Source organism: Cinclus cinclus, chromosome Z, assembly GCF_963662255.1.
Source record: "Cinclus cinclus chromosome Z, bCinCin1.1, whole genome shotgun sequence".
NCBI classification, from domain to species: domain Eukaryota; kingdom Metazoa; phylum Chordata; class Aves; order Passeriformes; family Cinclidae; genus Cinclus; species Cinclus cinclus.
Window position 1 is genome coordinate 38,131,043 of NC_085084.1, and position 14,326 is coordinate 38,145,368.

At 52.6% G+C, this 14,326-nt stretch overlaps 1 protein-coding gene across 1 annotated transcript; it reads left to right on the forward strand.

Annotated features, from left to right (window-relative positions):
* Window positions 1-4,842: 4,842 nt before the first annotated feature.
* Window positions 4,843-14,308, forward strand: LOC134056949 (serine/threonine-protein kinase PAK 3-like). Its single transcript, XM_062513909.1, has 11 exons — window positions 4,843-4,918; window positions 5,820-5,913; window positions 7,242-7,321; window positions 8,380-8,443; window positions 9,713-9,761; window positions 10,964-11,076; window positions 11,605-11,722; window positions 12,360-12,459; window positions 12,906-13,102; window positions 13,693-13,830; window positions 14,219-14,308. The coding sequence occupies exons 1-11, from the start codon at window positions 4,843-4,845 to the stop codon at window positions 14,306-14,308; spliced, it is 1,119 nt and encodes a 372-aa protein (XP_062369893.1).
* The last annotated feature ends 18 nt before the right edge of the window (window positions 14,309-14,326 follow it).

Sequence of the window (14,326 nt, forward strand, 5' to 3'; positions counted from 1 at the left end):
CCGTGCAAGAGGCCGTTGTTGTTTGTTGTTCTTTTGAGTTTGTAGGTTGGAAGGAGTAGTTTGTAGTTTGTAGTTTGTAGATAGTTGAGGCTGATAGTCAAAATAAATACTGTAAAACCATCACTGTGTTGGAAGCTTCCCTTCCTTCTGTGAATAAGCTGTAAATTTGAGTCTGAATGGTCAGGTGTTTCTAAAGCATGGGAAGATAGAGGGATGGGGTTTGGGAGTCAGTTTGGAAGTGGGCGGAGGTCTTCCTCCAGAACAAACCTCCTTGTGGAGATACAGGCTTTTAGCTGTGAATAGAGGAGCAGAAGAGGGCAAAACAGAGCAGAGCAGGGGTGTCACTGCTGGGGACGCCGCTGTGGCCGTGGTTGTGTGGCAGGTGCTGGGAAAGTTTGGGAGTGTCTGTGCTGCCCTGGGCAGAGAGGAAGGCAGCCAGGCTTCTCCACAGGCTCAGGCGCAGGTGAGTGTCCAGCAGGAACATGCGTTCTCCTACGGGAACTGAGGCCAAGATGAGGGATGAAAAGTTCTGCAGTTTGGATCTGTGTGAGCCAAGGGCTGTGTCAGCTGGGCACCCCGCACTAGGGAAGGAGCTGCCCAGACAGAGCTCCCTGGGGTCATGCTGCACACGAGGCTGGCAGGAGACACAGCCAGGGCAGGGGACCCAAAGTGGCCAAAGAGATATTCCTGACCATCCCACATGCTGCTCAGTATTTCAAGCTGGGTGCCTGCAGGAGGAAGGATGTTTGGAGTGATGGCATTTGTCTTCTCAAGTCACTGTGAGGCTTGAGGGGTCCCTGATGTCCTGGAGATGTGAAACACCTGCCTCCCCTTGTGTGCTGGTTTTACCCTGGCGGGCGTGCCCACTAGCAAGTTTTTCCCCATGAGAACTTCCTCTGTGGATTGATGGGACCAATTGGAGGCTGGTTTAGTTGTTGACAGCCTGAGAAAAGAATTGGAAAAGTCGGTTTGCTCCGTGCATCACATTTGAAGCAGGTAAGCCCCGGGAACGCTCTCTTGCATTTTTGGCCTCTTAAGGTGTGGCATTGGCCTAGCACCGGTCCCTTCTAGTATGGGGCCCGGGCCAGGCACAGGGCCAAGCTCCAGAGGCTGCCGGGCCCCATCTTTAAGCAGGGGCCCCAGTGGTCAAGAGGAGGAGAGGCCCATTGCTGGGATCCTCGCCTTTTCCCGGTGCGGCTGTGGCTCGGCGGGGCCCTGCCCTGCCCCGGCTCGGAGCAGCCCTGGGGTGGCCGAGCCCGCCCGGCCGCCCTCACGGCCTGGGGGGAGGCAGCTGGGCCCCGTTTGGGAGAGCCCCCCACGGCTTTGTGTGCTGGGCAAGGCAGAGGGAGAACCCCCGGCCTGCAGCTGGAGCCGGGTGCAGTGAGAGCCGGAAGAAAGCCATGGAGCCAGAGCCTTGGCACCCATTTCTCCTCTGGCTGGACTTTGCAGTTTTCGTCCTGCCCCTCCAGCGTGGCCTGGGCGGCCTGAGCTCCTGACACAGCTGCCGCATGGCCGGGCCCATCTCCTGCAACTTCTGTGGGAGATTTTAAGTTTTTTTCCAATGCTCAGATAAGACTTACCGCCTTTCATCTTCCCGTGGGTGAGAGGAAGAAGAACAGAAAAGATACACCAAAGTCAATGAAGTCAAAGCTAAGTTTCTAAATGGAAGGAGAATGAAGAGACTCCATGAAGGTGGGCTGAAATATCTTTTTTGTAAGTTATAGGGGTGGACTGTGCTTCACAAACATTTTCTTTAAACCATGGAAAAAAAGAGAGACCTGGGGTGGTGGGGGGGTGGAGCAAGGTGTAAAGGGTTTGAAGAATCCTTTGCCCTGAGGAAAAGAGGGGGATCTCTGTTCCTGGGAATAATATATAAACAGAGAGAGAAGTGAGCTAAAGAGAACTTTTGCCTTGGAGTAGCTCATCCTTACAAGTAATACCCCATGACTTTTTACCATGGCCCGCAACTCAGTTGTGAACAGACTGTGAAGTGGGAGGAGTTTCCTGACAGCAGATCCCGGGCAGCTGTGAATCCTGAGCAAGTGGAGTCAAAAGAGAACTGGCAATTTCCTCTCTTAGTAAAAGATCCTTATAGCTAAAGAAAAAGAAACTCCTCTCCCTAAAGTGAACTGGAAAAGATAATTTACGGAAGAAATTGACGGAAGTGTCTCTGCATGTTGTTAAGCTGTAACAAAGGGGGAAAGAAGAGCTGGTCTGAAAATCTGCTCTGAATTTATTATTCTTATTCTTTGTGTAGTTAATAAAGTCTTTTTCTTTATTCCCTTTGTAAGTGTTTGGCCTGCTTTACTTTTACTCCTAATTCTAGTTCACCACAAAAGGTAACGATATTAAAATTGGCAAACCTTAAACTATTACATTATTGGTACATTGGCCCGGAAACAAACAAACAAACAAACGAAACCATTACACCTTGGGAAATGGGAAATGAGCTCTTTGCTCATTCGCTTGTGGGAAATGCAAAGCCCAGAGAGCTCTCCGGGCCTTGTGCATCCAGGCTCAGAGGTAGAGATGGATACAATGTTTAACCTGAGACTTTAGGGAAGGCCTTTAGAATTACAAGCTAAAAAGTGAAGCAGACAGGAAAGAGGAATACAGGTTTGCACTTGAAATGGAAATATGTTTTAAGCAAAGGGAAAGATGTGTTATGCAAGCCAGGCAATACGTTAAGTAAGGTTGCAAAAGGTTTTCAAACGTAGCAATAGAACTTGTTCTAAAGTTAGTGAAAAGATGAAGATGCAGCAATGTGAATTTAGAAATGCTGTATGATTGGTTGAAAAATGATGCATTCTGGCAAGGCTGCAGAAAGTAAGGAATTAATGATTGCTATGAAAAGATGTTCACAAGTTTTGCAGAAGTATGTGACTAGTGAAAAAACGAACATAAGGCATCGGAATGAAGAAGGGAAAGGCTTCTGATACTATGGCACTGGATGTAACACCTTTAATGCCTCACCTTTCTATGAGATTGATGCCATAAGGCTAGAAAGCACTTTTTATCCAGTCTCTCAGTTGCCCCATTTCTCCTAACATTATTTTTCCGATATGGTGGGAACACGAGTTCTGCTACGGGAACTGAGGCCAAGATGAGGGATGAAAAGTTCTGCAGTTTGGATCTGTGTGAGCCAAGGGCTGTGTCAGCTGGGCACCCCGCACTAGGGAAGGAGCTGCCCAGACAGAGCTCCCTGGGGTCATGCTGCACACGAGGCTGGCAGGAGACACAGCCAGGGCAGGGGACCCAAAGTGGCCAAAGAGATATTCCTGACCATCCCACATGCTGCTCAGTATTTCAAGCTGGGTACCAGCAGGAGGAAGGATGTTTGGAGTGATGGCATTTGTCTTCTCAAGTCACTGTGAGGCTTGAGGGGTCCCTGATGTCCTGGAGATGTGAAACACCTGCCTCCACTTGGGAAATGGGGAATGAGTTCAAAGGGGTTTCTTGGCCTATGCATGAGGCTTCTGCATTCCCTATGCAGCTCAATTGTTTTCTGCACCTGGCAATTTTCCAGCTTCTACCCTTCCAATTCTCTGCACAGGCCAGCCTGCTGGTGACCGGGCATCGAGTGAGAATGGCTGTGTGTGGCACTTGCTTGCTGCCTGGGCTTAAACCACAACATGGCAAAGAGAGCAAAAGAGGTTGGAATGCAAGAGGAGGAGGGAGAAGGAAGCATCCACGTTTTGGAATGGCGGTGGTTTTTCTGTTTTCCTCAGCCTGCCTTCCCGTAGCTGCTCCAGCACGTGATCTATTTGGTCTCTGCCTCAAAACTTCAGTTTCTCTGGGACCAGCCCACTTGGGCACACTGCTTTACTCCTTCCAGCACTTTGGGACTCGGCCCACAGCGATGATGCTGGTACCTTCTATTCTCTTTCTTTCTTTCTTTGTTTTTCTTTCTTTCTCTCTTTCTTTCTTTCTCTCTTTCTTTCTTTTCTTTCTTTTCCTTCCTTCCTTTCTTTCTTTCTTTCTTTCTTTTCCTTCCTTTCTTCCTTCCTTCCCATCTGCAGCAGGCAGCTCCCTCTGAGGCACACGTTTGCCCAGGGAAGCTCCCTCAGGTGCACCTCAGATGGGCGAGCCTCCTTGGAAATGCTACAGCAGTGCAGCAGGAGGATGATGTGATTTTAGTGGATGTGTTGCTTAGCTTTCCATGTTTTCATCAATGTACCTTTTTAGGCCTGTGTCCCACCTTGTTCTGCAGCAAACAAGTGAGGAAGAAGGGCTCTGAAAGGCCTTCCTGAGGTTTTGTCCCACAGCTGGCACTGAAGGGGGGATTTCCATTGATGCTGCCTTTTAGAGCCCCACCTGCATCAAGCCTCATGATTTAACACAGGACAATGAGTGGCCAAAGGTGCTGTTCTCTTTTTTGGTTTCTCCTCACATCATCATGGTCCCTTCTCCGTGTTCAGCTTCTCAGCGTGGGCTACAAGGGCTTCCTGTGTTCTTGGTGTTACTCCCAGATGCCTTGAGCAACAGCTTATGGACTAGGCGGCCTTTTTGTGTTGCTTTGTAGCAGAGGAGAACTTTGCAGGTGCCTTTTGGCCTTAGCTGAAGTGAGAAGGTGTGCTTCTCTGCATGACTTCACAAGGCAGCCTAGAGCAGCTGCTATTGTGATGTCAGCGGCCGCATCCCAGCGCTGTCAAGGCAAAGTTGCTGTGCCCAGGCACGGGAGGCCTCAGTGGGCAGAGCAGCTCTTTGGCATGCTCCCTGCAGGTGCAACCTGCTGATCGACGAGGTCTCTGACAGCCAGCTGCACCCTGAGAGCTCTCGCAGGATTTTTGTTTGTCCCCACAAGTGCTGTCTGGTGCCGACTTGAGCAGCATAGCTCCCGCCATGGAGAGAGTGTGTGCTGCAGTTTGCACGGCTTTTACCGTGGCTTATTCTGGCTACTTTTTCACCCACCTGGCACGTAAGTAGGCGCTTCTATTCGGTGCAGCAGATGGAAGGCCAAAGGCCATGAAGAGGCCTTTTGTTGGGTAAAGCTGCTGTCAGCAGCTGCAGCTGACAAGGGGGTGTCTCTAGCCAGCGGGGCGTGGGCTGCATTTGTAATGTAGCCTGCTGGGCTTCTTCTCCCCACACGGCATGGCCTGTGGCAGTGGAGTCTGGAATCTCCTGCGTTTGCTGGCTCAAGAATGACAACTTCTAAGAGGGGAAGACAGGGAGAGCTTAGAAGGAGCGCTTGGAAAAACTGCGCTGCTCTCCAGGACTGAGGGGAAGCCTCTTCTTGTCTGCATTCCCCCATCCCAGCACATGTGTGTGGGACTTGACAGTTCCTGTGTGCTGAAAGAGCCCTTCCCTCTGTGAGGAAATCACAGAATCAGCTTGGGAAAGGCCCTTGAAATAGACATTTCAGACAAGTTCCGGTATGCTGCTGGGCACAGGAGGTGCTGCTGTGCTGCGTCACATTAGAACTGCCACCATGGCTAAAGGGCTTGGGCTGAAGTGTTACGGGGCAAAAGTTTTCAGCAAGCTCGTGGCAACTGACGCTTGCATCTCTTCAGAAAACTGAAATACAGGAAGGAGACGAGCTGTAGCTCCTGCTGGGTGGGGCAGGGCAGAAACAATGACTGTTTCAGAACTTGGACTTCATGGGCCTCAGGTTTCTGGGGCTTGAGTGGCCAAAAAGGACAAAAGACAGACACGAGGCAATCCTTTGTGCTGTTGTCTTGCTTGCTGTGTGACACGAGGCTTGCTGCTGGAGGCATGGAGTGAAAGCAATATGCTCTGGCTTTGGGTTGATTTTTGGTGGGTTTTCCCGGAGCGGGCAGTTTTCTCACAGCATGGGGTTCTTTTTCCTTTGTGTGTTGCAGGTCACATCGCCCGTGCCTGGAGAGAATCCAGCCCTTGGGTGAGTGGGAAAGGAGCCTTTGGCGTTGGTAGCATTGGACAGCTGTGGAGCAAGCTGTGAGCTGGGCCTGCTGCAGTCCAGTGCCAGCCTGCTTGGATGAATGAAAGTACAGTGCGGGCTCTCTGCAGCAGCAGCAGCAGCAATGTGTGGAGGATGTGTGTCTGTTTTGCCCAGTTCCATTTCAGAGCTTTTAAGCAGTGGAAAGTGGGGTTGCTCGTTGCTTGAATGCATGATGGAATTTCTCCTGTGCAAGAGAGCGCAGTCTGCTCTGATTGGTCCAATTAGCTGGAGGCTGAGCAACTTAGAATCCAGATGATTCCTCCTTAGTGCATCTGGGTTCTAGAGCTGAATATCAAGAAGGTTGCCTGTCCCTCCCGTTGCTGTCTGTCTGCAGAGCCCAAAAGCAACCTCAGAGCCTCCTGCGGCTGCGCATCTTCCTGAAGAAGAGGCCAAAGGGGAGGAAGATGCCCACCAAGCTGCAGCTGCTGCTACTGTGGGGCCTGAGCATCCAGCATCAGTAAGTGGCAGCTGGGAGTGGCCCTGTGGCTGGAGCAAAGGAGAGCTGGAAGTTTTTGATCAGACAGCACCTCCCCTGCGTAGTTGAAGATGCTGAGTCAGGCTGGAATCTTTCTGGCACTTGCAGAGTGTTTCACCCCTGGGAAAGGGGTGTGGAACTTGGACATTTAGGCATCCCTTCCCCACCACTCTGATAGGGGCTGTAAATTCCTCTTAGCAAGAGACAAGAGGTAGCATTAGGGTGTCTTGGGATGCTGCTGGGGTACAAGTGAGGCCCTTGGTGGCCAGTGGCTGTGCAGGCTCCCTATCTCTGGTGAGGAGAGCCGTGCAAAGATGCACTTGACAGCCTTGCAGGATATGGAGGAGCCACTGTCCCCTGGAGGGACCTGGCCCTGCTCATCAGCAGCTGTGGGGAGCTCAAGGAGCAGCTAAGCTGCAGCAGGGGCCTGTAGCTGAATATCTGTCAGGTTCTGAATGACAGGTTCTTTCCTGTCCCTCCCGCTGCTGTCTGTGCCCAGAGCCCAAGGGCAGCACCAGCCCCTGCTCTTGCTGAACTTGGAGTCAAGGAAGAGGCTGAAGAGGAGGAAGGTGCTAATGAACCTGTCCCTGCTGTCAGCCCACGGCCTGAGCAGCCAACATCAGTAAGCGCCTGCTTTGGTCAGCGGTGTCTTTGGGGTCATGTTGTGCATCGGGTAAAAGCAGCCTTTGGAATTTGCGCCTTGTGTGAGAGAAGGGGGCAGCAAAAGCCGAGAGGTGAAGAGCCCAGGATGTGGCCAGCAGCATCTTCCAAGGAACTTGCATTTGAAATGGGATTGGAGGGGCATCTGTGGCAGGCGTGTTTCTGACCCAAATTTGTTTCTTGTCCCAGAGCTCCACTTCCTCTGGCCTGGCGCCGGCACGAGCTGCAGCTGCCGGCTCTGAAGAAGCCTCCTGTCCCCAAGCTGGAAAGTCAAGCGCGAGCAGCTCGTGCACCTGGAGCACAAGTAGTTCCTCGGGCAGCATGGAGCAGCTGCTTAGAGAGAGGACAGAGGACGAGTGCCTGGCCCTGCTGAGTATGTCCTTTGTGATGCCTGTGTGCTGGAGCAGTGCCCTGTGTGATCGTGTGTCAGCGTGAGCTGTCCCACCTGCAGTTCCTGCTGGGCTGAGTGTCGGCTGCTGCGGCCTCCACACAGGAGCTGTTGTTGTGCTTGGAGGTGCTGAAGGAACAGCGGGCTCTTGCTGCTGCCTCTGAGGGCAGCCTGGCGTGCTTTGGCTTTGCCTGAGCTTGCCTCAGTACAAAAGGCAAAAGAGAGATGGTTTGTGGCTGAGCAGGAGGCCGGGACCTTGTGAATGAGGCGGCTTCAGGGAGCTCCTGTGGGGCCCAGCTCCTGTGGGGCACAGCCAAGGTCATCTTCAGATCATAGCCTCTCCTGAAGGCTGAGGAACCTCATTGTTAAGGCCCATGGCAATAGGTTGCAACATCAGCTGCTGCTGCTGCTCTTGCAAGCCAGAAAGGCATTGTTTAGGTAAAGTGCTGCTTCAAGGCGGAGATCATGCCTCTGCTGGAAGCACTGGGCACTATTCTTCCGCTTCTGGAGCGGGCAGCTGTTGATACAAATTGATTGCAGAAGCCAAGGTGCCTTTGCTGCTTGCAAGGATGCCAGCTTTTGTTGAATGGCACAGAGTGTTCATGGCCAAGAACAGAAAGGTTTGGGTTTTATAGACCACACTCACTTGTCTTGGTCGTGGCCTTCTGATCTCTGTGTCCTTGGACTGTTTCTCCACGTGCTTAGATTTTAGTTTAGGCTTCTAGTTTAGTGCAGACCGTATGTGCTGCAGAGCTGCTTGTCCTGCTGCTGTTGTTTTGGTGGTGCTGCTGGTGGTGCTGGTGCGGCAATGGTGTTGTTGTTTGTCCAGTGAGGGAGTTGAAAGGGCCCAGTGTGCCAGAGAGTGGGGCTGCCTTGGTGATCTGCTGCAGGCTGGCATCTCAGTTTTGAAGTGAGCATCTTTCCTTTGGGTTTTTACAGGGATGCTGGTGAGCGAAGGAGATCCGGAGGCTAAATATACAGAACTGGAAATTATTGGCAAAGGGTGAGTGCAGCCACAGGTGCTTCTTCAAAGGGAGGGGCTGTGTACTTTGCTGCTGTCACCTGTCGCCGGAGTGATGTCAGGCAAGCTGCAAAGCTGTGCAGACGCTGCGCTGAGACGCTGCTATGTCTCAGTTTTGGTCAGCATTGATAGCTGTGGTCTGAAGGCATGGCAAAGACACCTGGATGCTGGAATGGTCCTTTCTGCAGCAAGGAGCAGCACCTGGCACATCTCCTGTCCCTCAAGTGTCTTTCCCCCTCTTGCCGCTTTTCTTGGGACAAATCATTTCTCTGTGTCCCAAAAGGATACAGGATCCGTGGCAATGAAAGGAGGAAAAGCTTCATTGCCTCCAAGGTCAAGGTAGCAGCTGCGGGCTGTCAGGGAACAGCTCTCAGGAAGCTTTGTTCCAGCGTTTTGCTGAAAACAAGGTTCAGTGGTCAGGATGACCACCTAGCTAGTCTAGAAGCCAAAAGCAGACACAAAAGAAGCAGCTCTCTTTTGTAGCTGAGGTGGCAAAAGCCAAAGCTTCAGGCCAGTGTCCAATGCCAATGCACTCTAGAGGAAAAGGCATCGAGTGCCTGAGGGGAGAGCCCTCGTGGGTCCCGTGGGGTTGCGGCCTTTCCTGCAAAGAAAGCACCAAGCTATTCCCTACTGAAAGCCAGCTCTGCTGACTGTCAGTGGGATTGATTTGCAACATTTCCTCTGGGAGGAGCCAAATGTAGAAGAAGTCCCCTGAAAAGTAGAGTGCTTCCTGTGTCTGCTGCACCCAAGAGAAGCAGCTGCCCATGGCTCTGGAGCCAGAAGGCAGCTGTCTGAGGATCTTCTGCTTTGAGCACTTCTCCATTTGTGTGTGCAGCAGTGGAGACCTGTGCCTGCTCTGCCTGTGGCTGCAGCTGTGGCTGGAGACTACTTTCCTTGTCAGCTGCAGAAAGGATGTGTGTTGAGAGGTTTTCTTCTGATGTCTGTGACATGGCTTCAGGCTTCTCAGAAGGCCTGTGTGGAGGTGCCTGAGTGTGGCACATCCACTGCAAGGAGAAGTGTGAGCAGGCCCAACGGCCATGTGTGTGTGTGTGTGTGTGTGTGTGTGTGTGTCTGGAAAAATCACAGACACGCACGGACACAGAAAGAGAAAGGGGGAAAGGAGCCAGAGCAGAATGTGTCGCGGTGCATTTGCTGTTTGTCCCTGGCCTCTTTTTCCTCCTTGGGCCACAGTGTCTGGCTTCTGCAGGGACTAAAGGACTTCTCCTTTCTCTGCTGCTGTTTTGTTTCTAGGGGTTTCGGCACTGTGTGCACGGCAGTGGAGACTGCCACAGGAGAAGAGGTAAGTGTCAAGCGGTGCTGCAGCTTGTGCAGCTCTCGAGTGCCCTCCCCTGTGCTGTGAGCTGTGCCTGAGCTTTGGGTCGCCACTAGAGCTTTGCTGCAAAGGCAACTGAAGTGCAGAGCAGGGTCTGCCTGCCAAGCCCAGTGGGGACAGACTGTGTCCTTCTGAGCTGCCGCAAGCAATGCAAGGAGGCCAAGGGCTGTCTTTCTGAGGAGGACACGCTAGCTGGTTCTTAGTGGCAAGGCGGTGTCTTAGAGAATGGCGGTGCCCTTTGGGGCTTTGGCTCGCGGTTCCCGAGTTCTCCTTTCGCGCTGTCAGCAAATCCATGGGAATTTTGATGGTAGTTCCTTAGGCACGTGCAGTGCTGCCCTTGGGAACTGTGCTTAGAGAGAGAGGTCTGCAAGGAGTCTCTCGAGGGCCTAAGCCCTGCTCAGAGCCTGGTGTGTATCGCTAGAGGATCAAGGCATGAGCTATTTCTTTTTAGAATCAGTCAGGAATTGCAAATGTCACTGGTGTGCTAGAAAGCATTTTAGCAGAACAAATGGAAAATTGCTGAAGTGAGGATGTGCTAGCCTTGTTTTTTTTTGATGTGTCCTTAATGATGTTCTCATCATGACAACAATTTTTCCATAAAATCTGTCAGCTTTTATTTCTCTGGGGGGTGTGGGGTGGGGTGGGGTGGGGGGGACGGTCAGGATGTTTGTAGGGCGGCATTTTATCTGTCATATCTGTAAGGGTTTGCCCTGTTGTTGTGCAGTGAAGAATGCCGGTGGCCACCGGAGTAATGATCAAGCCCCCTAGAAATGGCCAAGGTTTCCCAGGAGTTTTGCTCCATTTTTCCTAGGCCTAAGTTGTTTCCTGCTTGCAAGTGGTGCGTGAATTCAAAATGGGGATGATAAAGTGAGGCCCTGGGGGAAGAATGTGGGTGCAACGAGGGTGGTTAGAGCTTTGAGCTGGAGAGTTGAGACTGTGTTTCTGCCAGGTTTGCAAGGCAAAGGGTTTCTGGCTGTGTGTCCTGGGAGTGGCGACCAAGGAAGCAGTGTAAAGGGCTCTTGCAAGCTCAGCTTCCGGTTCCTCTGATGTCCAGTCCCAAGGCATTTTGGCACAGCGCAGCTGTATCATCCCAAAATCACAGTGTCCCTGTTGGCCTTGTGTTCCTGTGCCATCGACTTCTTTGATCCATGGTTTGCATGTCGTTTTAGGTGGCCATAAAGAAAATCAGTCTGTTGCAAGTGAAGAGCAACGAACTGTGCGTGAATGAAATCCAGGTCATGCGGGACAATAAGAACGCCAATGTGGTGAACTATGTAGACAGGTGAGTGGTTCTGCTCTTCTGCCGTGAAGGGTCACTGACGTGCTGCAAGCCAGAGGTTCAAGCACTCCTTTGGTTGCTGGCAGAGGGTGGAGCTATGTTAATTCCTTCCCCTTTCTGGGCTGATCCACAGCATCTTGGAGGAGTTTGCATGGGGGCTGCATTTATCTTTTGCGGCATATCTAGTTTGAAGTGCGCTTTCAAAGAGCAGGTCTCGGCCCAATTTTACTGCGTCAGCAGCCTCCAAGTTCCTGCCCTCCGTGCCCATTGTCCTGTTGGGTTTGGTGTTTGATTTTTCCCCCAAGGTTCTTGAGTTCTGACAAAGCACTGGAGATGGTATTTCCCATGGCCTGTTGCACAGCTGTGCATACCAAGCAGTCTTTTCTACTGCACAGAGTTCAAGCCCTGTAGAGCCTTGTGAATGCCTATTCCCTTCGTCCTGTCTTCCTCGGAGAGAGACACGGACAAAAGGGTCCATCAGGTCACGCAAGCGCACGCATTCACCTGCAGGTGGTTGTTTCCTCCTTTCAGCTACCTGGTGCACGAGGAACTCTGGCTCGTGATGGAATACATGGACGGAGGGTCTTTGCACGATGTCATTAGGGAGATCCAAATTGCAGAAGGAGAGATAGCAGCTGTGTCCCGCGAGGTAAGGGATTGCGTTGGTGCTTGCCATGGCTTGGGTGGAATGGGTGGGAAGGGGAGGATTGATTTCATCTTCCAAGCTTCCTTTCTGCCTATCTCTTGTGACTGGCAGAGCAGGGGCAAGTGCATCTGGAGGGCCTGCCAAGGTGCGGGCCCTTCTTCTAGTGCGTTTGTTTGCGTTGGCCTCTGCAAACACTTGCCTGCTGGCTGTGTGTGCTGCATTCCTTCCCTGTAAGAGCAGCCGTGCTGGTGGCACAGTGTCAACCGAGTGGCAAAGACAAAGAGACACTCACAGGACTCTGCCAGAGCTCAGCCTCCAAGGAGAGCTTTGCACCCAAAGGGGCATTTGCAAAGGCATTTGCTGTCATCTGGCTGGAGAGAGCACAGGCACTGCAGCGGTGCTCCTTCAGTCTGTGTTTGCAGGGCACTGGCCAGAAAAAGCATCGTCCTTTCTCTTTCAAAGCGAATACACCCTCTCTTAGAAAGGCCCTGCTGTCGTCATGTTGCAGCAGCAAGCTCTTGCCCTCCCCTCAGCCTTGCCTGCCATGGCTCGGCGTCCCCCAGCAAGTCAGTCTTGCAGATGTGCCACTGCACTGCATGAGGGACGAAGTCAGATCTCCTGTTTGTTTTTCCTCCCTCAGTGCCTGCAAGGCCTGGATTTCCTTCACTGCAAGCAAGTGATCCACCGAGACATCAAAAGCCACAACATTCTCCTGGGCTTGGATGGATCTGTCAAGCTGGGTGGGTGTTGTTAAGGGCAGGCCCAGCCGTGGTGGGCTGTGGGCTGGGGGTGCATTTGAGTGACTTCCAGTTGCCCAAGAGTGGTGCCTGTGGCAGTGCAGGCTGCCCTGCTGCAAGCGCAGAGCACAGCCACAAGGTGCAGGGCGGTGTGGCTGGGAAGAAGGTGTCAGGAGGGGCTTTGGGCTGTGTGTGCCCTCACGCAAGCAAGGCAGTTTCAGTCTGGAGCTTCAGGGAACTAAAAGCCACTGTGTGAAACGGGGGGCTTTTGCTAAGTGGCCCATCTGCTATTTCCTCAGCTGCAGCTGTTAGGAATGCCAGCATGCCATTCCCGTTTGCATTCCCTTTGGATTCCACACTGCCTTCTTGGGCACTGGGAGAGTGGGGACTTCTTCTCTTTGCTTTCCTACTTCACGCTGGCTTGATCCGAGTGTGTTTTTTCTCCTCAGCTGATTTTGGCCTCGCTGCTCAGCTCACGGCTGAGCAGAGCAAACGCAGATCGGCTGTCGGGACTACTTACTGGATGGCGCCTGAAATTTTCACCAGGAAGCCCTACGGCCCCAAAGTGGACATCTGGTCCTTTGGCATCGTGGGGATGGAGATGGTGGAAGGAGCTCCTCCTTACCTGATGGAAACCTCCCGCACGGTGCGCTGCAACTTCTCTCAGATGCTCCCGTCCCTCTAAGAAAATCTGCCCCCGTTCTTCTGCCTGCCAAGCTTGGTAACACCTGAAGACCATAGCTCCCGGCCTGCATAGTCTCTTGTGCTTCTTGCCCTGTATTATTCCCCTTGCCCTTGAATTCGGAACGGCCCAAAGTACGCTGATGCCATTTGCTTGGTGGCAGCTTTGCCTAAGGGAGCAGTGAGCAGCGCAAAGCTGCATGTTACGGTAGAATCCTTGTGAAGAATAGAGTTAGACCAAAGTCCCTCTTCCAAATTGGCGGTAGAGCTGGTGTCAGTCCTCGGAGAAGCCGAGTGTGCTTTTGCTGATGGATTTGCTCCTGATTCCCAATCAGCCCATGAAATCAGGGCTGAAGGCAGGAGCCTTTGCACATTGGACTGGCTGTGGTTGCCTCTGGCTTTGGGTTCAGTTGGTTGGGGTGGGAAAGGCATGTCACAGCCTCTGGTGGGGAAGAAAGGGCCACTTGTGAGAGTGCAGCTTGGCCAGCGGGGTGTGGGTGAGCAGTTTTGGGTGCGAAGGAGACAGGTGGAGTGTGGCGTTGCCTTCTTCTCTAGGCTCGACAGCTGATCAGCACCGGGGGCACCCCGAAGCTGCAGAAGCCCAGGCAGCAGTCGGCTTGGTTGCGAGACTTTCTGCACTGCTGCCTGGAGACAGACGAGGACAGGCGCTGGTCTGCCCAGGAACTTCTGCAGGTAAAAGGCAGAGCAGCTACAGGCTGTGCCAGCTACCCACTGCCAGGGGCTCCTCCTCTGCTCAAGTCCAAGGCGTCAGGTGGGCCCCGCTCCTAAGAATCTCCATTCTGGGGGCTTTCCAAAGGAAAAACAAGGAGAATCCCGGCCTGCCATGGCTTGGAAGGAGCCTTGCAATGACAATTAGACTAAGTCTCCTTAAGCTGCAGACCTCTGGCTTCATGCATTTGTGGAATTGGAAGCCATGTTTGCCTGTGGCAGGAAAGTCCTGGACAGGGAGACAGAGGTGCACAGACTGCCCTCGTTTCTCTGTGTCTCTGGTAGCCAGAGAAAGGCTGCTTCAGCCTGTGAGGAAAGCAGAAGTTCATTTGTTCTTTTTCTCTTTGGGCAGCATCCGTTTGTAACTTCAGCCAAGCCGACCTCCAGCCTGACGCCTCTGATCATGGCAGCGCAGCAGTTTATGGCTGACAGAAGATTCTAGCCGTGCAAGAGGCCGTTG

What these genes read in the sequence shown, in the direction of transcription:
- LOC134056949 (XM_062513909.1), top strand. Translation starts at nt 4,843, where the DNA reads ATGGAGAGAGTGTGTGCTGCAGTTTGCACGGCTTTTACCGTGGCTTAT. An exon ending in GGACAGCTGTGGAGCAAGCT is followed by an intron (nt 5,914 to 7,241) that starts GTGAGCTGGGCC and finishes TTCTTGTCCCAG; the next exon opens with AGCTCCACTTCCTCTGGCCT. An exon ending in CTGGAAATTATTGGCAAAGG is followed by an intron (nt 8,444 to 9,712) that starts GTGAGTGCAGCC and finishes TTTTGTTTCTAG; the next exon opens with GGGTTTCGGCACTGTGTGCA.